This window comes from Musca domestica, unplaced genomic scaffold (assembly GCF_030504385.1).
Source record: "Musca domestica strain aabys unplaced genomic scaffold, Musca_domestica.polishedcontigs.V.1.1 32, whole genome shotgun sequence".
Lineage (NCBI taxonomy): Eukaryota > Metazoa > Arthropoda > Insecta > Diptera > Muscidae > Musca > Musca domestica.
In genome coordinates, this window is record NW_026712311.1 from 5,799,543 (window position 1) to 5,827,530 (window position 27,988).

Consider the following 27,988-nt stretch of genomic DNA (forward strand, 5'->3'; position numbering starts at 1 on the left):
TAATACACCCTCCAGAATATTTTCGCGATAATATTCGGCATTTATTCTTAGTGGTGAACTGACGAATTTGGTTTTCTCCGATGAGAAAACATTCGTTGTCCAGCAGTTTGTAAACAAACAAAATTATCGTGTTTATTTCCCAAAGAGGTCAGCTGAAAATGTGCACCTTCAGTTGGCCACCAGAGATCAAGCGCCGGCCATGTTGATGGTGTGGGCCGCCATAACAGCCGATGGTTGCTCTCCACACGTATTAATCGACGGTCGATCATTTTCTTTGTTAACAAACTGCTGGACAACGAATGTTTTCTCATCGGAAAAGGAGAAAACCAAATTCGGCAGTTCACCACTTTTGTCCAAGCGAAGCAACCCTTTAGCTCCTTTGAGTCTATTTTCTTGCCGCTGCGGTGTAAGTTCTTGCACATTTTGCAATTTCAATGGCTTTAGACCCGAGCTCAATTTTCAATATTTTCCGAATGGAATATTGCGATATGTTAAGCTCACGAGTCATCTTTCGGCTACTGTGACGCAGGTTTCGATCAAGTCGCTTCTTTACTTTTCGAACCATTTCTGCTGATGTTGCTGTTTTCTTCCGTTCACTTTCTTGATGTCGTGCTACGCTATCAGTATCTCGGTAACGAGCGATGGTACGAGACACAAAATATTTATTCACATTTAAATGCTGGAGTGCTCTAACGATAGTCACTTGTGGTTTTCCAGCCAAATATAAAGAAATCACACACTATCACCCTTGAATTCCATCTCGAATAACTTTTTTTCTGGAAAATTCTCACCAAAATGCTTTTGAACGCTTGTAAAAAATATAATGAGCTGTCACTGGAATAACTTTAACAGCTGTCGTACAAGTGGTTTAGAAATGACAGCAGTCTGAAGTTGGTTGCAGTTTATTCATCTCACCCTGTATTTTGGGAATAAATACGCCTTTTAAAGCAGGAATCTGTTAAGCAATATCCTCTTCTTGAATCCTGATAATCGCTTCGAAGAAATCTTTCAACTTAACTCAAACCCCACTTCGGTGTCACAATTTATTTTCGTTAGACTGTATCTGCATATTCAAATCTCGACCTCAAAATACCTGCTCTCTATTTCGCTTCAAATGATTTTCTCACATAATCTCTGTTTACATTCCCAAATGACAATGTCAACACCCACCACTGAAGAAACCTGAATTAAATAATTCGACGACGACGGCGCCGGTGTTTTTATTTTTTTATTCGAAATATGTTAATTAATTTATTCCTCAAGTTTCAAGATTTATGGCCAATTAATAGCCACCAGCCACCCTGATCATTATCTAACGAATGGCTGTGATGGGAACCAATAGAGGGGAAACGTGTGCAGATAATTAGAATATAAGTGTGTGTACACATTCAGCAAGAGGTTATTGGCAGTATAAAATTGTCAGTGATAAGACAATGTGTGATGATGATGGTCCGATCAGAAAATAAACAAACAGCCCAGATTCAATTTGCAAGAAAGCAAAACAGCGGATGGATTTAGTTCCAATTACCATTGGGCAGATCAGTGTTTCATATTAACATGTCATGTAGAAATATGTCAACCAAAGCTGAGTTAGCTAGGGTCAACGCTTAATCGATGATGATGCAGCATCACTGTTGAGAAAATCTGGACATAATTGAAGGTTGCTAATGTCAAAGTTGAACCTTACTAGTCGAGTTTTTCACCAAGGCTTTGAAAGGTATCAATGTTAAAGTCTTGATTCCCGCAATCGGATCCGGTGCTGGTGTTGCCCCGGCTGCTGCTGCTTCCCCAGCTGCTGAGGCCAAGAAAAAAGAAGACAAGAAGGAAGAAGAACCCAAAGAGTCCGATGGCAATTCGGGCTTTACTGTCTTCGAATAAATGTTTCTTTTTCTCTACCAACAAAATTCTGAAACTAAAAAGCACTTAATGAGAGGATCTATGGAAAAGCTCGAGCAGGAGTACTTCTGTGAAAAAAAAAGAAATCGAGTGTACTTAAATTGTCTGTATCCCTCGAACAAGAGCGAATGGGCGTTGCTCGTTTTTGAGTGAGAGTAAAATCTGCTCGATTTCGAGCCAGTTTCTCTTAGTTTTGGTCATCTCTTTTTTAGTATCTGTTTTTTTTCACCCCACAGCTGCAAACGAAAAAAACCAACACGTTGAGAAGCATTGTTGTATGTATGTAGTATGTTTCACTAGCAGATAAAAATAAGGAAGTCTGAGCTCTGATTTTTTTCAATCGATTTCACTTTTAAATTAAGCTCTTACTCGATTTCAAGCATTTCGTCTTCCATGTTAATTCTTCAAAGAACACTTTCAAATGAAGTTTGGAGACAAAACTTCGTATAAGATTCGCATTCTTCGAGCACTCAAGTTCACGAGACAAAAGAGCAAATCTGAGCTCCGTTTGTAAAAGCCAAACCTAAGGGTGTAGACATTTCATTCTTTATGATTTACTAACAGATTAAAATGAGGAATTCTTACCTCTGATTTTTCCACTCGTTTTCAGTCTGAGAGTAAACTTTTAATCTATTTCGAGTATTTTGACTCCAATACTAATTTTTTAAACATGAGTAACTCTCGTTCACTCTCGTATAACAAAAAAAGAGTGGAGAGAAAACTTCGTATAAAATTCACACTCTTCGAGTACATACTCATGAGGGTAATAAAAAACCATATCTCAGTTTTAAGCTTAATCTTTAATGAGACCTATTTTCTTTTAAATAAACCTTTTACGGAAGACCTAAGAAAATAGACATTTCTTTATTTTTTGAGTTTTACTGGCAGATAAACATGATCAAATCTGAGCATTTTTTCAGCTAGATTTGACTATTAGCGTAAACTTTTACTCTACTTCCAATATTTTTGCCCCCACTCTTATTTTTCAAACAGGAGTACTTCACCATAACTCTCTCATAAAACAAAAGTGTGGAGAGAAAAGTGGTAAAAACCCACACTCTTCGAATACTCCCGCTCGCATGTAAACAAGAGGAAAGCTAAGCTCTGTATAAAACAGCCTTGCTCATAATATATGCATTAGTAGTTGTAAGAGCCTCTCCCGACCAGCCAAATTAATGCACATAAAAATCGAGAAAGCATAAGTGTGCTTTGTTGATACTTTTTCGTACGAGACTGCTCGAATAAATCAGTTTTGAGAAGCAGAGCAGAGCTTTGCTCATTTTCTATCGGGAACAAAACTTACTGGCGAGCAGGATTGCTCGAACTGTGGTAGTATTTTAAATACTCTACTCTTTTGTTTTGTGTGTGAGCACGCCGACCCTCTACTGTGGGAAAAATTAGAGTGGAAGAAGAACCGCTGAAGATAGAGCAAGAGTTTGCTCCAAAGGTGGAAATGGATATTTGTGTTCAGATTTGAGTCTGCGGGTTTTCATGTCGCTGTGTATTGTAAAAGGGAAGAGGGGGAAGAGAGGGTTCTGCTTTTCTACAAAAAATACACATAGAAATACAACAACGGTATAAAAAAAAGTAAAAGTGTGCTCAGCAAGAGTATTACCAGCTCGATTTTAAATGAATTTTGCTCCCACTCAAAAGCGAGGAAAATATGCTCACTTCTATTCGAGCGTCATCGAATTAAGTTTGCTCGATTTTTATGCTCCTAGGAGCGCTTCCGCTCTAATTCGAGTAAGTTTTACTCTTTGTATAAATTCGTGCGATTTTTTCGGGAGTCTGACTTAAAGATAGGCTTTTTAAAAAAGAATTTAAAAATAGTTAAACACATTGATTTTGAGAGACGAAATAGTATAATCTGCTCGATTTTGATCGAATTTTGCTACCAATCTATAACGAGGAAAGTCCTATTCGAGCGACATCGTATTAACTTCGCTCGATTTGTATGCTCCTAGGAGCGCTTCCGCTCGAATTTGAGTGAGTTTCAAACTTTGTATAAATTCGAGCGAGTTTTTCGGAGGCCTGACTTAAAGATAGGCTTTTGAAAAAGCAAAAATAGTTAAACACATTGATTTTGAGAGCGAAAAGAGCATAATCTGCTCGATTTTGACCGAGTATTGCTCTCAATCAAAAACGAGAAAACTCACTCCTATTCGAGCGACATCGTATTAAGTTTTCTCGATTTTTATGTTCCTAGGAGCGTTTCCGTTCGAATTCGAGTAAGTTTTAGTCTTTGTATAAATTAGAGCGAATTTTTCCGAGGTCTAACCTAAAAAAAGGCTTTTTAAAAAAGAATTTAAAAATAGTTAAGCGCATTGATTTTAAGAGCGGCAAGCGTAGAATCTACTCGCTTTTGAACAAATTTTGCTCCCAATCAAAAACGAGGGAAATATGCTCACTCCTATTCGAGCGACATCGTATTAACTTCGCTCGATTTGTATGCTCCTAGGAGCGCTTCCGCTCGAATTTGAGTGAGTTTCAATCTATGCATAAATTCGAGCGAGTTTTTCGGAGGTCTGACTGAAAGATAGGCTTTTTAATAAAGAATTTAAAAATAGTTAAACACATTGATTTTTAGAGCAACAAGAAGCGAATCTGCTCGCTTTTGAACAAATTTTTCTACCAATCTATAACGAGGAAAATATGCTCACTCCTATTTGAGCGACATCGAAAAATTCAGTTTGTTCGAAATTTGTTTCTCCTTGCCAGGACCTCTTCCTATAGGATACAAGTAAGATTTACTGAGGACTAAGATTCGGAGGACTGGCCTAAAGAAAGCCTTTATGAAAAAGCTTTTAAAAATTGTTATACATATGGATTTTTGAGAGCTCTCTGAGGTCTTCTGTTCAAAAAATTCTTTTCAAATTTCTATTCCATCTAGGAACGATCATCTATTTTAAATGGAAACCCTTTCGAATGTTATTTTAATTATTACAAAGATCTCAAAAATCGTCTATCTTCGGAAGAACCCTTAGAAATTATTTTCTCAAAATACATACCCTCTCGAAGTATTCCACACCTCACTTTTTTTATTTAGGGGTACAAAACTAATTAATTTAATTTATTATTGTTTTGTAATGCTCATTAAAATCCCTACACAATATCGGTTAATTACTCTTGTTTCACTGATTTATTTGGGCTCTTGCTGGAAACTTTTATGTGGTTGGGCCACTCCCGCTCCCCATGATCATAATTCGATATCAATTATTAAAATTAATGCCAAATGAAAACAAAAAAACATTTCCCCCCTCCCAATCGATTTCAAACATAATTATAATGACTAAATCATTATAGAGACGTCTTACAACCCACAGAGCGCAGAAGTGCGTGTGAAGTAGGGTATTTGTGTTGTTGTTTTTTTATTTTGATTTTTTTATGAAAACATTTATTGATGTGGGATAATTATGTGAGCTGCTGATATTGCATGGCATATATGTGCATGAGAATTTGACCTTTAAATCTAAATATTGAGGAAATAAGTTTCCCAAATAAGTTGAGGTGCTTGTTTTTTGTTATTTTTAAATTATTTTAAAAATAATTATTTAATTAATTTTTTTCTTCTTCTATTTCTTTGCAGGTTAGTTGAAACACACACAAATTCCATACGAATGAAGGTAATACAATTTATGATTCATATCAAATTAAAGTCTAACTGTGATTTTTTTGCGGAATATCTTGGCCCCACTATCGCGTTCCTTTTTCGCTAATCGTTTTTAGATTCCATGTATGGCCTATAGCATGTTTAATTATTTACACATTTTTCTCCATTCGCTATTCGAAGTTGTAAGAAAGCTGTTTTCTTTAATTAAACAACAAACGATAATCAATATTAGCCCCATTAAACGCCTCAAAACAAAATCCAAGCACAAAGTAGCCAAATAAAAAGAAAAAAAAACTAATTTAACAATGAAAACAAACCAAAAATGAAAACAAAAATCCAAAGAAAGTGGTCGCAGGTGCTATGTTACTAAATAAGGTACTAAATTTCGATTTGATGAAAAATATTATTCAAAGGAAAAAATTCTAATAAAAAATAATTATTTGAATAATCTTCATCCAATTCTTAATTTTATATGACTAAATCCTAACTAGTTCCCTACCCAAGCGACCACTTTTCATCCACGCGCATGCTCACACTCATATGTGCATGCGAGACAGCGCACAGCACTGGTAGCTAGCGGTGAAAGCGTTCAAATATCTCCGAATGTTCGCTGTACGAAATAAAGCAGAAAATGAAAATAAAAAAATAAAAATTACGAAAAAAAAATAAATTAAAGAGAAAAAATAAAACAAACCAGCTGAGCTATATTTTTTCACATTTTATTTCGTATTGTCCAACCATCATCCACAATGTCTCTCCATTTCTCCGGCCTTTATAATTCATTATGGACGGTTCAAAAACCAATTTTGAATACAAAACAACAACAGCGGCAGCAGCAGCAGCATTTTACAAAATTCATTCGGCGATATTCACACAGCCAGAGCAAATAAACATGTCGCCGCTTGTTTTTGTTTTCCTTTTTTTATGTTTCATTAAAAAAAGAGTGGCAATGAAACACACAATGAAATACCCCAACGAATTGTATTTCACAAATGAAACCAAACATAATTCAAGCATCAACGACATATAAATGATTTTGATTTGTGGATGTTGTCCGGTTTTGGGATGAGAACAAGATTTAAAAACCAACGAAAATGGAATGGTGACAGAATGGGAACAATTTTTTCAGCTGATGATTTCTGGAGAATGTAATCCAGTTATGATCAAACTTTTCTCTTCTCTGCAAGACTTCAAAACGATATTCTTTGCTTCATAAAAATTAAAACAGAAGTCTTTTTAAACCGTTTCATTACCGTCTCCCATTCTCATTGAAGACCAGAAGGTCTTGGTATAGACGCCAAGAAGGTCTTCGTATAGAAGACCATAAAGTCTTCGTCTTCTGGTACAATACCAGAAGTTCTTCTGGTAGGAAACCAGAAGTTCTTCTGGTAGGAAACCAGAAAGTCTTCTGGTGGGAGACCAGAAGTTCTTTAGGGAGAAGACCAGAAGGACTTCTGTAAGAAGACCAAAAGGCTTTCTGGGAGAAAAGCGGAAGGTCTTCTCCTAAAAATCCCGGAAGGTCATAGAAGTCCAGGAGGTCTTCTGGTAGAAAACAAGTCTTCTGTTAGAAGGCCAGTTTTGTGGTAGAAGAAGGTCTTCAGGTAGGAGACCAGTCTTCTGGTAGAAGACCACAAGGTCTTCTCCTAAAAAACGGAAAGGTCTTATTATAAAACTGCAGAAGGTCTTCTGGTAGAAGACAAGAAGGTCTTTTAGTAGAAGCCCAAAATGTCATCTGGTAGAACACCAGATAGTCTTCTGGTAGAGGATCAGAAGGTCTTCTAGTTTAAAAAAGGTCTTCTGGTAGAGGACCAGAAGTTCTTCTGGTACAAGACCAGAATGTCTTCTGGTATAGACCAAAAGGTCTCCTGGCAGTAGAAGACCAAAAGTCTTCTGGTAGAAGATCAGAAGGTCTTCTGGTAGAAGACCAGAAGGTCTTCTATTTTAAGACCAGAAGGTCTTCAAGTTTAAGACCTGAAAGTCATCTGGTAGGAGACCAAAATGTTTCTCCTAATGACGAGAAGGTCTTTTTCTCAGGAAAGACCAGAAGCTCATCGTTTTAGGGAAGACCGCAGAGAAGACCAGAAGGTCTTCGTATAGAAGTCCAGAACGTCTTCGTAGAGAGATCAAAAGGTCTTCGCAGAAAGTTCATAGTGTCTTGATAGAGAAGACCGTTAGGTCTTCGTATAGAAGACGACAAGGTCTTCACATATAAGACCAGAAGGTCTTCTTCTCAGAGAAGACCCGAAGGTCTTCTTCTCAGAGAAGATCCGAAGGTCTTCCTCTCAGAGAAGAGCCAAAGGTCTTCTTTTCAGAGAAGACCCGAAGGTCTTCTTCTCAGAGAAGACCCGAAGGTCTTCTTCTCAGAGAAGACCAGAAGGTCTTCTTCTCAGAGAAGGCCAGAAGGTCTTCTTCTCAGAGAAGACCCGAAGGTCTTCTTCTCATAGAAGACCAGAAGGACTTCTCATGGAAGACCAGAAGGTCTTTTCTTCATGGAAGAAGACCAGGAGGTCTTCTTATAGAAGACCAGAAAGTTTTCTCATAGAAGACAAAAAAGTCTTCTTTTCATAGAAGAAGACCAGAAGGTCTTCTTCCCATAGAAGACCAGAAGGTCTTCTTCCCATAGAAGACCAGAAGGTCTTCTTTTCATAGAAGAAGGCCAGAAGGTCTTCTTTTCATAGAAGAAGGCCAGAAGGTCTTCTCTTCATAGAAGAAGACCAGAAGGTCTTCTCTTCATAGAAGAAGACCAGACGGTTTTCGTATAGAAGACCAGATGGTATCTGGTAGAAGACCAGAAGGTTTTCTGTTAGAAGAACAGAAGGTTTTCTGGTAGAAGACTAGAAGGTTTTCTGGTAGAAGCCCAGAAGTCTTCACCTAAAAAATTGGAAGGCCTTATCATAGAAGACCAGAAAGGCGTATCATAGAAGACCAGACATGACCTTCTGGTCTTCTGTTAAAATACCTCCTGGTCCTTTATAAAAAAAGAACTAGTGGTCCCCTATGAAAAGCAGACCTTATGGCCTTCTATGAGAAGAAGACCACTAGGACCCTAGGGGACCACTAGGTCTTCTTATAAAAGGCCAAAAAAGAGGCATCAGATAGAAGACCAGAGAAAGGTATTTCAATGGAGGGAGGAGGACCTCTCGTAGTAAGTCTTCTCATAAAATACCAGAACATTTTATTATAGCAGACCAGAAGAAGATTGTCTTCCTATAGAACCCAAGAAGGTATTTTTATAAAGGCCAGTCAATATTCTTTCATAGAAGAAGACGTGAAAATTCTTCTGTATAGAGAATGCCCCTCAAAACGTTTTTTTTTTTTTGGTTCTGGATGAGTTTTCTATTTAGTTACATAAGACCCCTTCCAAGCTGCATCACATATGCAGAGAAGTATCACACAATTTCTATTTTTAAATGCCTCATCCCGTCTTTTTTTTCTCTGCCTACCCTTGTCACTCATTGGTGAGATAGTGAGATTTTTTCTACAAAAATAATCATTAATCAGAATTTTATAAATGATTTTGACATCAACATCATTTTGAACATCTACATGCCCTTAGATGCATTCGTAAACTCCCACCATGAACTTTCACTTTTGTTTTCTTGTCATTTTTAGTCCGATACATAGCTAGGAACTCCTAAAAGGTTTTGTTAATTAATTAGCTTTATCAAACATAAAAAAGTTACAAAATATAAATTCATCAAAAAATTTAAAAAAAAATCCATCCAATGTTTTCATTTTCATGAAAGCGAAAAAACGCTTTTCGTTTCTATTTCAAAAAAAAAGAAATACAACAATTTTATACGCTTGGCTTTTTTTGAGTTTTTGGGGTTGGGTAAACAAGCTCCGTTTGGTGTTCACTTCGTGTTATGCTCCGACAAGCTCAGACACCCAGGCAATTTTTCTTATTAAACGAACGAACGAAGGCAGGAAAAAACTCGACTTTATCAAATTTTAGACATCAATAAATTCAAATGAAAATGAAAACGACAAACGAAACAAAGCAAAGCAAATGACTGCCATATTTTCCATGCGATTAGGCAAGGCAATGCAAATGTTAAGCTTTATGAAAATGAAAAAATCAAAAAAAAAAAAAAATGAAACCAGATTTCTTTAAAAATGTCTAAGAAAAAAATACTGAACAGCACGTGGTGTTTTTCCACCTCTCACAAGAGATGGGAGATTTTTTTCTGGAGTTTTTTTATTGTTTCAAATCTGCAGCTAGTCTATGAGCCTTGGCAGTTGCAATAGGGGCATAAAATAACAGTGGATATTGGGTAAATACGATAAAAGCAAGAAAGAATGAGTACCAATCCAATTGCGGGATATAACTGAGGCCTCGGTATCCGGGATTACAAGAAGTTTTTAAAAGCCATGTGTTTTTTTCCTTTGGTGTATCAACATGAGTGTATCAGCTTTATCCAAGAACGCCTGAGCTCCGATAAATATAATATAAAGGCGCCTATGTCAGACTTTCATTTAAGGAAAACTCTATGGTAGAGGACCTGTAGGACCCATGAAATTTGTATGCATGATCACTTAATTGTGTGGTAAATTTAATTGAATCCAAATATCAAAAAATCACCTACATAGTCATCACATCTTAAGCAACGATAATTGAAAATCTAAGTTTTTTGTCCAAATCCGTCCCGTTCTTTTGACATGTTGCTTAAGAGCCGCAAGCCAGAAAAAATAATCACTAATCCGGCTTCATTTTTTTTTTGTTTTGTTTTTATTTCATTAAAGAAGTGAATTGTGAACAGCATTAGCAACACTTCAAACATTAAATGCTTGATTACTTTATATGGGTGTGGCAATAATCAGCGATTTTTATGCACAAGATATTGTTTGGAACAACACCACGCCACACCACTCAACAGCCAAATGCATAAGACTGCACTTTTGTTTAATTAATGTTGTATTGTTGGAAAACCCACCAGCTATGCAATGATTGGAAAACAACAACTCATAGAAAATTTCGTAAGAGAATCAAAAAAAAAAAAAAAATTAATAATAATAAAAAATAGTTGAAGATCATTGGCCTTCATACAGAATGCCAATGGGCCCGCCATTAGGACCGCCATTGTGTCATACGATCTGCTATTAGATCTTCTATACGATTTCCCCACAGAAGTTCAGGGAAGCACTTCGAATAGAAGAGCAGAAAGGGATCTTCGAGTAGGGTATTAAGATTTTCCAAAGAAGAGCAGAAGGTCTTAGTAGATAAGTGCAGAACATATTCTTGGATAAGACCAGAAGGTCGTTCTATGAAAAATCTTTTAGAAGATTAGAAGGTCTTCGTTTAGGAGAAAAAACGTGTCCTCTTACAAGATCAGGATGTTTTCGTAAAGAAGACTAAAAAGTTTGGAAGACCAAATTGTTCTTATTGAACTACAACGAGGGTTCTTATAGAAGATCATAAAGTAATCTTAAATAAAATAAGTCGGCCACCTTATAGAAGAGCAGAGAATCTTCCTTAGCAGACCAGAGGGTCTCCTAAGAGGGGCTTCGTTTAGAAGATCTTGCCATGGGAGCACATATTATCTCTTCATTTGGCAGAGGACCTCATTTAAGCTCCTCTATGGCATAAAGGACCTCATTTGAGTTCCTCTATGGCATAGAGGACCTCATTTGAGCTCCTCTATGGCATAGAGGACCTCATTTGAGCTCCTCTATGGCATAGAGGACCTCATTTGAGCTCCTCTATGGCATAGAGGACCTCATTTGAGCTCCTCTATGGCATAAAGGACCTCATTTGAGCTCCTCTATGGCATAGAGGACCTCATTTGAGCTCCTCTATGGCATAGAGGACCTCATTTCAGCTCCTCTATGGCATAGAGGACCTCATTTCAGCTCCTCTATGGCATAGAGGACCTCATTTGAGCTCCTCTATGGCATAGAGGACCTCATTTGAGCTCCTCTATGGCATAGAGGATCTCATTTGAGCTCCTCTATGGCATAGAGGACCTCATTTGAGCTCCTTTATGGCATAGAGGACCTCATTTGAGGCCCTTTTCCATAAAATGCCTCTAATTAGGTGATCTTCTACAGAAACCTCAAATGAGGTGCTCCTTTAAAGAAGACCTCAAATGTGGTCCTTCCCCATAGAATAAATCAATTGAGGTCCTCTTTTTTTAATAAAATACCTCTAATAAGGGTTTTTTCCACAGAGGACATCTAAAGAAGGCCCTCTTCCACTGGAGACTTCTAATAAAATCCTCACCATTCGAAGACCTCAAATGAAGTTCTCTAAAGTGGAATCCTCTTATATTCAATGTAGCCAACTTCTATTCAAATGAGTTTGTTTTCAATAAGTTAGGTCTTCTTTAACAAAAAAAAAAAATAACTATACATGGAGTCTAGAACCTGTAGGGTTCAGGTCCCCTAATTTCACGCTATCTTTTTTTACACCTAACCTGGAGTGCTCTTTTACATTTGTAATTTTTTTCATTTGTCCACAAATCTTCTCATTTACCTTACGGAACACCTTCAAATCGGCTGCATCTCTACACACACACACACGTTACCCTAATGGATTTATAGGCTTATACGAATTTCCCTGCATTTCCCTGGGCCTTTTTCACCACCAGATCTCATTATAAACCCATAACGACAAACTCGGTATGTTTACCACTGTAATTATGTCGGCTTTTATTTATGACAATTGGACGTGAAATGAAATGAGGAAAATTGCGAACAAAATGTGAACCAAAACAAAACAGAGTAGAAGCAAAGCAAAGAAGACGAACGAAAAACGCATCATAAGAATAATAACAAGAATACATAGACTTTCTGCAAATTTGTTCATAGATTTTATGACTGGGCTCTGCTCCGCTCTCCTCCTCTCCTCTCGAAAATTGTAAGCTATGTGAAAGAGATTCGGATTCATGGCGGATGTGTGTATTCGCTTGCAAAATATTTGTACGCCTGTCTGTCTTTCCGCCGCTCGTTCTATCTGTTTGTCAGCCTCTTTAAATGTAATTATGAACGCTAAACGCAGTCAAATGTTGTTGGATGTTCGAAGTGTTGGCTTGTTTTTTGCTCTGCAATTCTGCAGCCAGGGGTTAAATGTTTGGCATATTTTCCTTGATTTTATTTTCCATGCTGGAGGTTCCATTTCCATGTTCAGGCCGTGCAGCTGAGTGTGTTTCGTTGTTGGAGGGTTTGTATGATTTTTGCTTAATTGGATTTTTACACTGGTCTCCCATTTGACTGGCGGCGGGTAATGATGTGGCGGCGGTGGCAATGTTTTCTGCAGCCGCTTTAGGATTTGTTTTCATTTTTCACATTTCACATTTCTATCTGCAAAGTTTTGCAAAAATAGAAGATGAAAAAAATAAAAACAACAAATGGTGGAGGATGTGGTATTTTTGACATAGATTTTCCATTACAAAAACCATTTGGTGATAATTATGCTCGAATATGTGTTAAGAGCAGAGGGAAATGGGTTGAACAATTTTAATTAATTACGAAGAACCAGGTTGACTCAAGCGGGTGAAAAGTAGTTAACCCTAGTTGTAATAAATCGCACGTTTAATAATTAAAACAAATGAAAATAACCACAATGTTCTATTGACTGACCTTCTAACATTTAATCCCCTCCCCAGAAGAAACCTTTGCGTCAATGTAGCAAAATTTCCTAAAAATAGAATTAGAACCCCAAGAGAAAAATGAAACCATAATTCATAATTCTCATTGAAATCCAAAGCGAATTGATTACCCTACATTTGCCGCATCCAAGCGACGAAGTAAAAACGACAACTTGAGATTTGGAAAAACTATTAAAATAACAACTGCCTGGCCATGATTAATTGATCGCAGCACTTCATCGCACGCAAATAACCCAAAATATTTCGCTTAATTAAGAAACCGGGAAATAAGGGTGGTCATTCGATGTGAAAATCGTCATTCAAAGTGAATGAGAATTTCACAGGCCCGGGTTTAGGTGTGGGATGTAGGGCAATTACAAAAAAAAAAAAAAAAAAAAAAAAAAAAAAAAAAAAAAAACTTAAAATGAGAGAATATTGAGGAAATAAAGAAAAATATTGAATAAGAAATGCGGTTTTCCATATCCAAGCGCTGATAGTAGACCTCAAAAGTTATGCTCTTTAGAGGAGTAGTCGGAAATCGGACCTTTTTTATAGAAAAATGACCTTCTCGGCTAAAGAGGAGCTCAAATGAGATGCTCTGCCATAGAGGAGCTCAAATGAGGTCCTCTGACATAGAGGAGCTCAAATGAGATGCTCTGACATAGAGGAGCTGAAATGAGATGCTCTGACATAGAGGAGCTCAAATGAGATGCTCTGACATAGAGGAGCTCAAATGAGATGCTCTGACATAGAGGAGCTCAAATGAGATGCTCTGACATAGAGGAGCTAAAATGAGATTCTCTGACATAGAGGAGCTGAAATGAGATGCTCTGCCGTAGAGGAGCTCAAACGAGGTCCTCTGCCATAGAGGAGCTCAAATGAGGTACTATGTCATAGAGGGCCTCAACTGAGGTCCTCTGCCATAGAGGAGCTCAAATGAGATGTTCTGCCTGAAAAGTGCTCAAATGAGGTCCTCTGCCTGAGAGGTGCTCATATGAGGTCCTCTGCCTGAGAGGTGCTCAAATGAGGTCTTCTGCCTGAGAGGTGCTTAAATGAGGTCCTCTACCATATAGAGGAGCTCAATTGAGGTTCATATCAATAGAGGGTAGTTATACCTTCCATGAAGCGTCTATCTGGTCTACTATACGACCTTTAATAATAAAATACCTTATTATCTTTTATAAAAAGACATCCTCCCCCTTTGAGGTCTTTTTCTATAGAAAAAGTCGCAAAAGTTGACTTCCCTTTTGAGAACTTATGAAAAAGACACTTGTATTGAAGTCCTCGTTGAAGATTCCTTACATAATGTCTTTTTCGATCTTCCCAAAAAGGAGAAGGTATTTTTGCTCCCTATGAAGAAGTCCCCATTTATATTACTCTATAGAATTCCAAAACTCTTTAAAGAATATTATCTATGAAAAAAGTCGTCAACAACACCTACTACTACTTCACACTTTTTCATATTTTCTGGAAAACTGGCAGTGAAGCCCACTGCAAAACGATTTTCTTGTTAGAAACAATAGCAACCCATGCAACCTGAAGAAAACCAGATTGTAATGGTCTCAAGAAAACTCGTTTCAAGTAAAGCCAATGGTCAGGAGAATGACCAACGCAGCACTACAAATGAAGCAAACCCGCAACAAACATGAATAATGCTTAGATGGTTGACTACCGAAGAAAAAACAAAGTAACTCCAAGTACCATGGCTTAGTGGCTCTTCAGGTTACCTTAGATATTCTTTGCGATAAAGTCACCAGAGTAGCATTTCAACTTTCATGTATGGTTTAATTGGAAGAAAAAGAAAAATAAGACGACGAAAAAAAATCTCAAAGGCAGGAAGTCCTCAGGTACAGAATATGTTGTTTTTGTTATTTTTGTTTTTCTGGCCAAAGCCCTTAAGCTCAAAGTAGTTTAACTTTAAATCATCATCGACGAACGGAAAAGTAAAAAAAGCCCCCTCCTCAAACCTGATTTTAGAGGTTGGTTTAAACCTGATTGCCGTTTTCGTCAGAGCTGCAACAGCTGCCTTTATTTTCTCTGGCTTTGATGCTGAGTTATTGCAGTTGGTTGTTATCCCTATCCCCTACACACCGTAAAAGGGGTCATGCAATCTTAAATATTGACAAAGTTTCATCATAAATTTCAGGGAACAAACCAAAAAGAAAATATGGATGAATCTTTTTTGCAGATATGATAAAGGGAACGAAAAGATTTATTCCATCAGGATTGACCTAAAAACAACTTTGCCAAACAATGATGAAATTTTAATAACCTCGGCTTTCAACATCTTCGGATTTATTGGATTTGCACAAAAAAAAATATTCTCAATAGGGTCTGCCTCTACATCATTGGGGTTGGAGTGTTCTTGTTATGATCTGGGTCCGCCACCTTAGCTGAGGCAACTTGTTTTGACCACAAGTTCGAGGTTTGGGTTTACTTGTTTTGCTACACTTTAAGCCAACAAACATGCAACCAGACGGTCAACACCAAAAACAACAGTTGAAACAAAAACAAACCATAAAAACGGTAAATTTTTTTCAAAATACAAAGGCTTAAAGGTTTTTGAAAAGCTGCTGTTAACTGGTCTTGACGGCCAGTTTTTATGGCACCGCACCGCCATAATATCGCACATAACGTCTAATGTGTTTGAATTTATGGCCTTAAATTGCAAGATTTTGTTGTTGTTAATATTTCGGTTGTGGAGGGAGAAGAGAAAAAAAAAACAAATGAAAAAAAAAGAAAAATTGGTTTCTTCGCCTTGCCAACAAACCAAGTGAAGAAAGTTTTCTCCATGCCATGTCCAGGGTAATGGCGAGACAACGGCAAAGGTGATACGCCCTCGGCCATTCATAACCAGATTATGATGCTTTTTTCCCCTGCTAATTTGGATGAAAAGTTTATGCAATGTCAGACTCTGGGGGTAATTGGATTGTCTTATGGCTTTGACAGTAAATTCTCAGGGATTTATATTTGTTATTGTGAGCTTTTCAACATTTTTCTTTTTTTTTTGGACTAAGAAAGTTTTAATGAAGAATATATTTCACCAGGGAATCGTGGTTTAATATTCTCAGGAGTATTGAGGTCATATTTTAATTTATATGTGACTTTCATTGGCCTTTCATTTGGGGAAATAAAAATGAAATTAGATAATGGGTGGAAGCCATTAAAAAATATAGGAGAATAAATCTTGAAATTAGGTTTATAGAAGAGAGATCTTATAAAATGTTTCTAGAAGGCGAACGGTCTTCATTTGAAGAGAAAGGTTTTATTTGGGATTTCAGTGACCCGTCTGTCGTCACCCAGTAAACATTTGAGACACACATGATCCGTATGTATTCATTTGGTATACCCTTGAAAAAAATAATGGGTTAGTAGACTGAAAGTAGTTAGGAAACCCATTATTTGGTAAGGAGTTTTTTGCTGGAAATAAAAAAGGGTCTATATCCTAAGATTTTGAAGAGGTATTATACAAAGAGTTCCTCAAAAAATAATTCAATAGGAATTGAATTTTTTTCAAAGGGTCTTTAATGCGTAGAACGCCCCGTTATCTATGGATAGAAGGGATTTAAGAAGAAGTACATAGTGAATTTATAGAGAGAAGACACTTAAATAGTACTTCTATAGTTTCAAGAAAGCCCTCAATTCAGACTTCAATAGGCTAGAGAGAAGCTCATTAAATGGACATTTAAAAAAAAAAGACTTTAATTGTCTTTAACAAGGACCTTCATCAAACATAGTACTATAATAAGAACCATAAATCTGCTTTCTTTTAAGAACAGAACATTAATACAACTTTTAATAATAGATGGAACTTCAACAGGCCTCCGAAAATGGAGGGGTTTCAAGAGGACTTCTACAAATAAAAGTCTAATTGGCAGAACATCATTTGGTCTCCCTCAAATAGAATTATCTTTTTAGAGATTAGAAGATAAGTTTAAGTTTTATTTAAGATGAGCTTAATCACTAAAAGACCCTCCCCCTTGAACTTCTTAGATATAAAGACCTTCAATAGAATTTTTACAAATAAGAAGGCTTTCAATAAGTCTTCCCCAGATAAAAGGGCTTTTGATAGGTATTTCATATCATTCTTGAGAACCTTAAACAGACCTCTCACAAGCAACAGTCATTTAAATATGCCATCAATAAGTAAAATGCCATGCAGTGGACCTTCTAAAGGAAAAAGTTTTCTTCAACAGGCTTCTTTAGATAATAGGTCCGTCTATCACATTCCATAGGTAGACGATCCTCGAATGGACATTAAAAAGGCGGAAGATATTTCTGTAGTCTCTTCAAAAATCCGTCCAAGGATAGAAGGACCATAATAGGTCCTTTTTATGAAAGCCTTACAGAAGCCTTTTCCTACGCCATCAACAGACAGATGATTCTTCAAAAGTCCTCTGCAGGAAAGGGGGGTAATATAGATGAAAAACGCTTCTTTGGCTTCTTTACCATCAATTGGTAAAGACCCCTTTATAGTTATAGTTTAAAGGGATCTTCAAACGGTTTCATTTGGTATTTTTCAAAAAGGACTTCATTAGGACCATTTTCCTTCGAAAGACTTTTATAGAAAGAAAAACGTTATCAAGCCTTTTATAGACGGGCAACCTTAGAGTTCGTTTGTCAATGGGTCTTAGCGTGTCGTTGGGTCCTAAAACTATATTCTGAAGATATGAGACGCCGCAAGTGGTCTTCTATGGATATGACGACATTACAACTAATTTTACAGACCTTTCAATAGCTGCTCAATTATATAACCTCTTTTCAAGGACCTTCAATAAGCTGTAGATTTTTTATTGTATTTTCAAATTCAGACCTTTCATTAGGTATTTTATGGATACATGGTTCTTCAGGAGGTATTCTATGGTACGACTTCAAATTATCTTTAAAAATGATAGAGATCCATTCAAGCAGCTTGCATCTAATGGAATACCCTCGAATAATTGTTCTACGGATAGCATAGTTTATAAGTGAGACCCTATTGTAAGGGGTTTCAAAGGCACAAATTCTCAAAACCGGTCCATTAGTGATCTAATGGAGTTAACATTTTTTCTATTCTTTGGGACAGAGAGACCATTTAAACAGCCTTCAATAGCTCCTCAGATGGTCTAATAAATTTAAATGAACCTTTTTCTTCATCGATTACTCTTCTATAGACGTTCAACCTTAATTGAGCCTTCTTAAAATGGAGGCCTTAACTGAGTCTTCTCTATATAGACGATCTTTCGTATGGGTATGCAACTTATTACCCTTCCAAACCTTCAATATGCCTTCCGAAACAAGAATTCCTTACTTGGGTCTTCTATGTACTTGAAGACTCTCAAATGGTCTGATAATAATAGGAGACCCTTTAACCATTTTTTTTATCGACAAAAGATCTTTGTAAATATCGTCAATAGATAGAAATCCCTTCAATCGGCCATCTATTATTGAAAGACCCTTTGAATAGTGTTTTAAGAAAAGTATCCTTTCAACAAGCCTTCAAAGTATATAAAGGTTTTAATGTGAGTTCCTATAGTACGGTTGATCATTGATCGTTCCTTCAAACGGTCAACTATTGATTACAGCCTATGATTTATACAGCTGGCTCTATTTTTTACAAATGAAATCCCTTCTTCGGAATAGACTTTTTTAGACGGTCTTCCATAGTTCAAATGCCCCCCAAACGGTCTGATAATTATAGAAGACCCATTGAATTTTTTTCATTAATAGGTCTTCTGTAGATGATGAATATTAAATGGGCCTTCTATGTAAGGTCCCTGTTAAATGGGCCTACTTTATATGGAGGGACCTGATAATTATAGAAGACCCATTAAAAGTTGTTCATTAATAGGTCTTCTATAGATGATGAATATTAAATAGGCCTTCTATGTAAGGCCCCTCTTAAATGGGCCTACTTTATATGGAGGGACCTGAAATGGACCTTCTATAGCTAGAAAATTTTTCGCGTGTGTCTTGTTTGCGCCTTTCAAATCAAGGGGCTCTTTATTGGGTATTTTATAAATTCGAATTCGATAATTATAGAAGGCCCTTTTCATCGATAGACCTTCCGAAGATTATGAACTTTTTATGGGCCTTCATTAGATGTAGGGACCTTAAAAGGACCTTCTATAAAAAAAAAAACTATAGGCCTGCCTCTCATTAACCTCCTTAACATTCAATATTCCTTCCAAAGCAGGAGGTCTTTTATTGGGTATTATACAAATTGAAATGCCCCTCAAATAATTGAATATTTATGAATTACCCTTTAACGTTTTTTATAGATATAAGATGCTTTCCGCGGTCATCTGCAAAAAAGACCCATAAGTCAGCCTTAAATAGGAACAAGACTTTGCGTTGTTCTTTGGTCTTTTGTGAAGCAAGTGCCTTTAAGATCCCTTATTTGGGTCTTGTATGGATAGGAAACCTTTAATGCATTATTATAGACAGATCATTTTTAGAAGCTTTTTTATCAGTCGATGGCCTTTCAAAAAGATCTTCTGCTGATAGGAAATCCTTCAAACCACATTTTGCCTTAAGAAAATTTCTTCTAATCTATATATATATATATATATATATATATATATATATATATATATATATATATATATATATATATATATATATATACACCCCAAGATTCCCCTCGTTTTTCTAGACAGAAGCTCCTGCATCAAATGATACCAATTTGTATAGGGTTTCTCCCAATAGAAAATCCTACAACCCTTCAAACCCTTTTTCTCCAAGAAAGCCTCTCTAAATCCTTCTCTTTGCCCCCATATTCCCCTCATGTGACCTCCTCCACTTGATAAGTCCATTGACTTCTTAATAAGAATTTTCAGAAGCTCCTGTATCAAATGTTACATTTTTGTAAAGGTATCATAGAAAATTCTTCAACCCTTTCAAACCCCCTCTTCACCAAGAAGGCCTCTCTAAATCCTTCTCCTCTTGCCCCCAGATTCCCCTCATGTAATATCCTCCACTTGATAGGTTCATTGTCTTCTTAATAAGAATCATGAAATATCGTATAGCCTCTTAATTGTTTATTTCTGTGTGGCAATAACAACTCAAATGCTTAGCCAATTTTAGGATATTACAACAAACTCCATCAGTTCAACAACAACAACAACAAGGCACTCTTCTTTCAATCCGGGGGTCTTTGTCTCAAAAAGTGGTGCACGTGTGTGTGCAAGAGTTTTGTTTACGACAACTTCATAAATAATGCCATGAGATTGCATTCTTCAGCGTCGAGGCGAAGAGGAGAGGAACTCCCCCGTCCCTCCTCCTCTTTCTTTTTGCGTTTTTTGTTTATATATATTTTTATAAACAATGAAAACAACAACAAAATGCAAATACATTTAATCTTTGTGTATATGTATATAAAAAATGAATAAATATTGTGTTGCAAAGCCCATCGATTAGTAAACAAATAAATAAATAAACAATAAACTTTTCAGAATTGTTTTTTGTTTTTTGTAATTGTTTTTGTTTTATTCACCCTGGGTGGTATACGAAGGTAACTGATACCCATTGTACGGATACTTGAAGCCACGTTTTGGTGATAAATAAATATTTGATTGAATTACTTGGCGATAGTTCAATAGAATTTTCAAATTTTGAGATTTTTTTGGAAAATAATGTTCCAATGGCCTTTCAGAAAAAATAGCAATTTGTCTTCTATGAAAAATGTCTGCTAGGTTTCTAGGAAAAAGAGCCTCTGTTTCTCTATGGGAATTATATTCTATGAAGGAAACCTAATGGTACACTATTTAGAATTCCAAATAGCGCAGCTTCTCTTCTATGAGAAGACCAACTCTTTTTCAGAAAATCAGGAGCAAAACCAAATCTAAAGATAAAACGATTCTTAGAGAAAATCTCCTGGTCTTCTTTAAGAAACCTGAAATTCCATAAGATGATGTCCCTATCTTCATGGCCTTCTCCTCTTCTATGAGAAGTGTTACTGGTCTTCTATGAGGAGGACTTCGGATCTTAAGTGAAAAATGTTCTCGGTTAATATGTGAAAAATGAAATTTGAGTTTAGGTATAAAAAATAATTTTCAGCTCTATTTTTGTCTTCTAATCTTGCAGGTCTTCTGTAAGAAAAATAGAATTTTGTTCAATAAAAATATTTTTAAAAATAAAAAAATTTCCGGAATTTTTTTGAAGATTTTTTTTTTTAAATATCCTTTTAGCACCTGGTCCCTATGCTTCATTTTTTTCTTATCCAATTCTAATCTCCATTTTTAACCTTGTCGGTTGTTTAATGCAAAATCAACCGCCTTCAAAGCGACTGATTGATGTGATGCGATGAAAAGCCAAAGCCGGGCACAAAATAATTAAAACAAACCTCCCCCATCCGATTTCAAGTTCGTTTTGATAGTTTTCAAGTGATTGGATTTCTTGTAATTTATCTTTGTAAATAACCAATCAATGCCAAGTCAAGTGGAAGTTTTTTTTGCGTGTGTTTGTTTGGTTTTTCGTATTTTACGTTCTTTTTTATTGACGTTTCGTCTTTGGTGATTTACAGCGTCAGTCAATAGCCATGTCATTCAACCATGGCTTGATTAATTTGAGGGTGTTTGATGTGTGGAGAGAATTGATGTTTTGTTACTGCCAAAACGTTTTGATAATTTAATATTCTGAACGCACTTTGGTAAGGGACAGTAATGGCCATATATAGAACACAAATGTCATTTTGTAAAATGTCAATATCAGTAGGATAAATAAATTTTGGAATTGGAAGCCGAAGTGGATGGGGGGAAGAGGTACCATGTATGCAGATTACGAAATTTGTAATGGGCCAAGAAATTTGATTTCAGAATATATTACAAGCTATGGGTACAGAACCCTTAAATTATGAACAAGACGGACAAGATGTTGATGGCGTAATAGAGAGGCATATTCGGGCTCTTTAAATTTCAATAGTTCCTATTTAGATAAAAAACGATCGTAGGTCTTCTATAGGTAAAACGGGCTTTAAAACACCTTCTACACATAGAAGTACTTCCAATGGACCAACGTGGAATCGGAATCGTTATTTTAGATGTAGAAATTACTCCTACAGGACTTTTTTCAAATAAAATAACTTCAAACAGAACTTCTTCGATATGTCTCCTCCAATAAAGATTGATAACGATCGAATGTCTTCTGTAGTCAGAATTGGCTTTAAAATACCTTTCCATAGAAGTTCTTACAAAGGACCAATGTAGAAGGATCTACCACCCATATATAGAAAGTTCCGCAATCGTTATTCTAGATGTAGAAATTATTCCTACAGCACTTCTTTCAAAGAAAATAACTTCAAACAGAACTTATTCGATATGTCTCCTCCAATAATAGAAAACCATCGAAGGTCTTCTATAGTTAGAATTGGCTTTAATATCCCTTCCCATAGAAGGACCAATGAACCAATGTAGAAGGATCTACTAGAAGGATCTAGAAAGTTCCGCAATCCTTTATCAAGATTTAGAAAATCCTCCTACAGGGTTTTTTCAGAGAAAATAACTTTAAACATAACTTATTCGATATGCCTCCTCCAATATAGAAAACCATCGAAGGTCTCCTATAGATAGAATTGGCTTTAAAACTCCTACTACACATTGTAGTTCTTACAAAAGACCTACGTGGGAGGACTTGCCAGCCATATATAGAAGGTCCCACAATCGTTGTTATAGATAGAAAATCATCCTACAGGGCTATTTTCAAAGAAAATAACTTTAACTTTACTTGTCTCCTCCAAATAAAGATACTTCGATAGTCATGACAGATCCTTCATGCCTTTTACAAATAGCAGATCCTTTAATGGGCATTTACAAGTACCAGATGATTCAAGGATGGAATGTCCTTCAATAGGCCTCTCATAGAAGGAAGGACCTTAATTGTTCCTTCTTCAAATGATGAACAATAAAAAATCCTTATATAGTTGCAGGGCCTCTAAATAGGCCTTCTGCAAATAAAAGACTTTTTAATAAGTCTGACTCTTAACAACCTTTTTAACCACCAATATGCCTTTAATAGATAGGAGGATCATCAATAGAACTTTTAGAAATGGAGCGGCCGCAATAAGCCTTCGCCAACTAAAATGTCCTTCATTCATGTTGAAATAAATGACAGATCCTTCATGCCTTTTACTAATAGCAGATCATTAATAGGCATTTTACAAGTACAAGATGTTTCAATGAATGGAATGTCCTTCAATAGGCCTCTCCTAGATGAAATACCTTTGTTGGCCCTTCTTTAGATGAAGAACAATAAAAAAGCCTTATATGGTTGCAGGGCCCTTAAATAGGCCTTCTGCAAATAAAGGACTTTCTCATAAGTCTGACTCTTAACAACCTTTTTAACCACCAATATGCCTTTAATAGATAGGAGGATCATCAATAGAACTTTTAGAAATGGATCGGCCGCAATAAGCCTTCGCCAAATAAAAAGTCCTTTGATATGACTCCTATACAAAAAAAAGGTTCTGCATTTGGTATCTATTCATAGAAATCCTGTAAATGGATTCCTTCACATATGGATAGAGGATAAAAGCCCCTAAATTGGCTGCCTATATAGAAGGCCCTTCAAACAGACATCTACAGGCCTTGCAGTAGACGTTCTATGTATTGATAAAACTTAAATTGCCCTTCTATAGCTACGGGACCTTTTACAGCTATATGACCTCAAATGACCCTTTTTTAGAAAAAAAAAGAGTTTTCGTAGAGGTCTGCCTCCTGCTAGCCTCTTTTCCTAAACGTATGTTTTCCATCGAGAGAATGTCCTTTAAAGTGTCTTTTATAAATATCCAGGCTACGATACGCATTCTGCAGTTAGCAAGTAAAAAACAATAAGTTCATTCGGGTAAACTTCAATACACTCCACCATAAATTAAAAAAATCGTAAAAAAATGTCAAATATCGGGAAGTACCGATGTATGTTACCGGAACCCACATATACGACCTAAAAATTCAGAATTGTAGCCAAGACCGTTAGAAAATATGGCTTAAATCGTCAAAATACCTAAAATCGATAGGAACCGTAATATGGGCCGATACCAATTAGTGATTCTGAATCGAATTTATTTTGCAAGGAGAGAACAGACCTGCCGAGAGCCCAAATTGTCAAGTTTCAGCTGATTTCGTTGGAATTTGTCCCAAAAACCTTCAAAATACATAAAATCGGTAGGAACCGTTATATGGTGGCTATACAATTTAGTGAACCTGAATGGAACATTTTTTTTGCAAGGAGAAAACAGATCTTCCGAGAACCCCAATTGTCAAGTTTCAGCTAATTTTGTTGGAAATAGTGGCTGAAACCTTAAAAATACCCAAAATCGGGCGATACCGTTATATGAGGACAATTAGTGGACCTGTAGGGGAAATTTTTGCAAGGAGAGAACAGACCTACCGAGAACCCCAACTGTCAAGTTTCAGCAAATTTGGTCGGAAATAATGGCAGAATCCTTCAAAATACCGAAAATCTGTTGAAACTGCTATATGCTCGCTGTACATAAACCAATCTGCCTGCATATAACATAAACCTTTATGCCGATTTTCTGAGCTCTAGATTAAATATCTCTATCGTAATTTTAACATACAGACGAACAGGTAGACATAAGGACAGACGGACATCTCTAAATCGCCTTATAATTTTATTCTGATCAGAAATATTTAAAATTTTTGGGGGGCTCCGACGAATATTTTGAGATGTTGCAAAAGGAATGACAAATTTAACATACACCATTTTATATATTTATATGTGGAGGGTGTAAAAGTGCCTTCGTTAGATCCCCTTTACAAAACAGTCCTTCAATTGATTTCTGAACATAGAAGTCAATTGTATTCTGCACATATATATTCGAGGGCCCCTCAATAGGCTTCATTTTGTATAAAAATCCCTTCCATAAGTTTTCTGTACACAAAAGACCCTCCAATGAGTCTTCCTACAAATTACAGGCCTTTCAGTAGACCTTCGAAAATTAAAAGGCACTTCCAAGGACATTTAATAGCTAAGCTCTCTACAGAAGACCCTCCAATAGGCCTTACATATATAGAGGAGGCTTCAATTAGATATAATACTATTCATATGAGCTTTTTATTACGTCTCGTGTGTATAAAAATTCATTCCATTCTTCTATACCTAGAAGACCCTCCAATGAGCTTTCCTACAGATTAAAGGCCTTTAAGTAGACCTTCCATGAGTAAAAGGTGCTTGAAAGGACATTTTATAGTACAGAAGATTCTTCTAAAAGTCCTTATGTGATCGGGGAGGCTTCTAAAAGATAGGAGACGCTTAATATGGGTCTTTTTTAATCCTTCAATGGGACTTCTACAAATAATTAGTCTTTATAAGGTCTTGTGTAGGTGGAGTGATTCAAATTAAACTTTAATAAGTTTTGCATTTTTCAACATGTGTATTATATACCCACCCCCTGCATTAAGAATGAAGAGGACTTGACACCGATTAATTCCTACCCCCATTCAGTCCCTTACAAATGGCCACAAAAAAATATTGGAATATTTGGTTTATTTTTAGTTTGTATTGAAGGTTTATCAAAGAGAATGGACCGATTTGGGGAGCTATGAGAAGATTCTCTTTAATATTTTCCATTTTCGAACCAGAACTAATTTTTCTAACAATTAGTGGCTGTTGTAGAATTATCGGGTACTAAGCTTCGCTTTTAATGAGAAATATGAAATTTTCGAGTACAAAAATAAAGTAGCAAAGTTTGCAGAAATTCGAACTCTGATTTCAAATTTTTGGAGAATGACCTTATTTATATAAAAGTTGATCTTTTGTGGGTTGGGAGGTAACAAGAAGAACTGACATTGCCGATCTGAGTCTGATGTGCCAAGATTAGACCCAGTCGGACGAACAGTCATGGCTAACCCCCAAATGACCCGGGGTCCAAAGAAACAAGGGTTCAAAAGAAGTTATTTTAAAATATATCCTTTATAAACGTTAAGCTAAGGGATATAAAAATAAATACAATTCTTTCTAAGAACTCAAATTTGTTTCCCTTTCCTCCTGCAATAAACTGAAATTCCAAATAATTTCTAATACCCACCCCAAAATCTTCCACCCACTGTCTTTGTTGTTGATGTCTGTTTTCGCCAGTTTAGATCCACTTAAGATGAAAAATATTTCGTTTAAGTGTATAGTTGCCAAGAACAATGGCAATGGTGGCCATCACCCTATCCTACACATCTCAACGAGGATTGGTTTGAAGAATGAGGGGACCACAACGTTCTTAAAAATGGTGCCTGACCATGTCATCCTCCTCATCATCGTCGTCGTCGTTATAATCAACAATGTAACCACTTTTTCCATAACTAAGACCATAAGAGAAAAAAAGCACCCAACCAAACTGGTCTTAATAGTTGAAAATCAGCAAAGAAGAACAAGCACGAGAATACAAAAACAAACCAACAATCTGGAGAACTGCACGAAAACCATTACTTGTCATGTGCCATTGTTGTTTTTGGTTGGTACACCCAATGGATGTGGCTGGACTTTGAGGCTGCATTTTCCAAGTACTTGGTGGCTCTCATGTTCTCTCACTGGTTAGAAAAACAGCTGAAAAACTGGTCACCGACAAAAACAACAACAAAACACAAATAAAAAATACAGACCCATTACACAGTTCAAATCCGAACCAAGTACTACCTACCTACCTAAGGCACAAATGTATGGGTAAACACAATTCGAAAAAACAACAACAACGAAACTTGGCTTGGCTTCATTGTCTAAGCTTTGTTTAGCGTGTAAATAGCGATTTTTCTATTCTATGAACAGTGACATTGAGCAAAAACATAACAACGACAACAACAACAAAAATAAATCATTATAAATAGAAAACAAAAAAAAAAAAACGTTTGCAAAAAAACCATACATCACTGCAATAGCAGCAGCCTTTGTTCTTTGTTGTCTTCGTTCGCATAAAAAACGGCGAACAAACCTAATGCACTTTTTTCACAGCCGGGCAGAGATATTCGAACGGAACACGGTAGCCTAAGCGTCATGCCACCATGCAAATATAGTTTCATTTAAGAAGTTTTTGTTTTCTTATTTGTTGATTGATTTGCGACAAATGAATCGGAAAAAAAAAAACAAACAAACGTTGGCAAATGGCTCAAATTACCCATGTGATTCCGTTTTTTTTTTTTCAATCTTAATTACCCTTATGATAATTTCAGATTTTGCTGGTAATAAATCAAATAAAGACATATTCTACAGCTTTGAATTTTTCAAATTTCTAAAAGTTAGTCTATTAAAAGAATTCTGCTAAAAGAGGGCCTTATCATTTAAATACCTATCGTATCTATTTTATTCTATAGGACGCCCGTTAAGATTTCTCACATTCCCAGTAGACTCACTGGCTTATTCGAACTTAGAGATACTCTTTACATAGAAGATCTATCCACAGTTCAGATCGGTCGGGCCGAACTTTTAATACACTCCATATTTTTAACGAATTTGGGAAATTTCCAAAAAACGTCGAAGACGTCGTCCTGCATATACAATTTTTTGTCATAGGCTGTAGAACCCATTAGGACCTTTCAATACGAAACTTAAAACAATTCCGGCAAAAGCGTCTCTAGTAATCATCAAAATATCAAATAAAGGAGGTGCCGTTATATGTAGGCTATATGAAGATGTCGACCTACATAGACAATTTTCCGCCATAGGTTGTAGTATCCAGAGCTTCAAATACCAAATTTGTAACAAATCCGGTGAATGATGTCGCTAAAATCATCAAAATACCGAATATCGGGAGGTACCCTTATATGGGGGCTATACGAAGACGTGAACCTGCACAGAAAATTTTCTGTCTTGGCCTGTAGTATTCATTGCGAACTTCAAATATGAACTTCAAAACAATGCCAGTGAAAAATGTCGCTGAAATCATCAAAAATGACGAACATCGGAAGGTATCGTT

The 27,988-nt window shown here is 36.4% G+C and overlaps 2 protein-coding genes across 2 annotated transcripts in view; both read left to right on the plus strand.

Moving 5' to 3' along the window:
• The window catches only part of LOC131803665 (large ribosomal subunit protein P1-like), a 46,324-nt gene extending 44,446 nt beyond the window's left edge, over positions 1-1,878 (plus strand). The window contains exon 2 of the mRNA XM_059125107.1: positions 1,691-1,878. Coding sequence (XP_058981090.1) covers positions 1,691-1,878 — 188 coding nt within the window. The remainder of the gene's footprint in view (positions 1-1,690) is intronic.
• Positions 1-27,988, plus strand: part of LOC101891483 (dual specificity tyrosine-phosphorylation-regulated kinase 2) — a 172,527-nt gene that overhangs the window by 24,002 nt on the left and 120,537 nt on the right. The gene's annotated exons all lie outside the window — the stretch shown is intronic.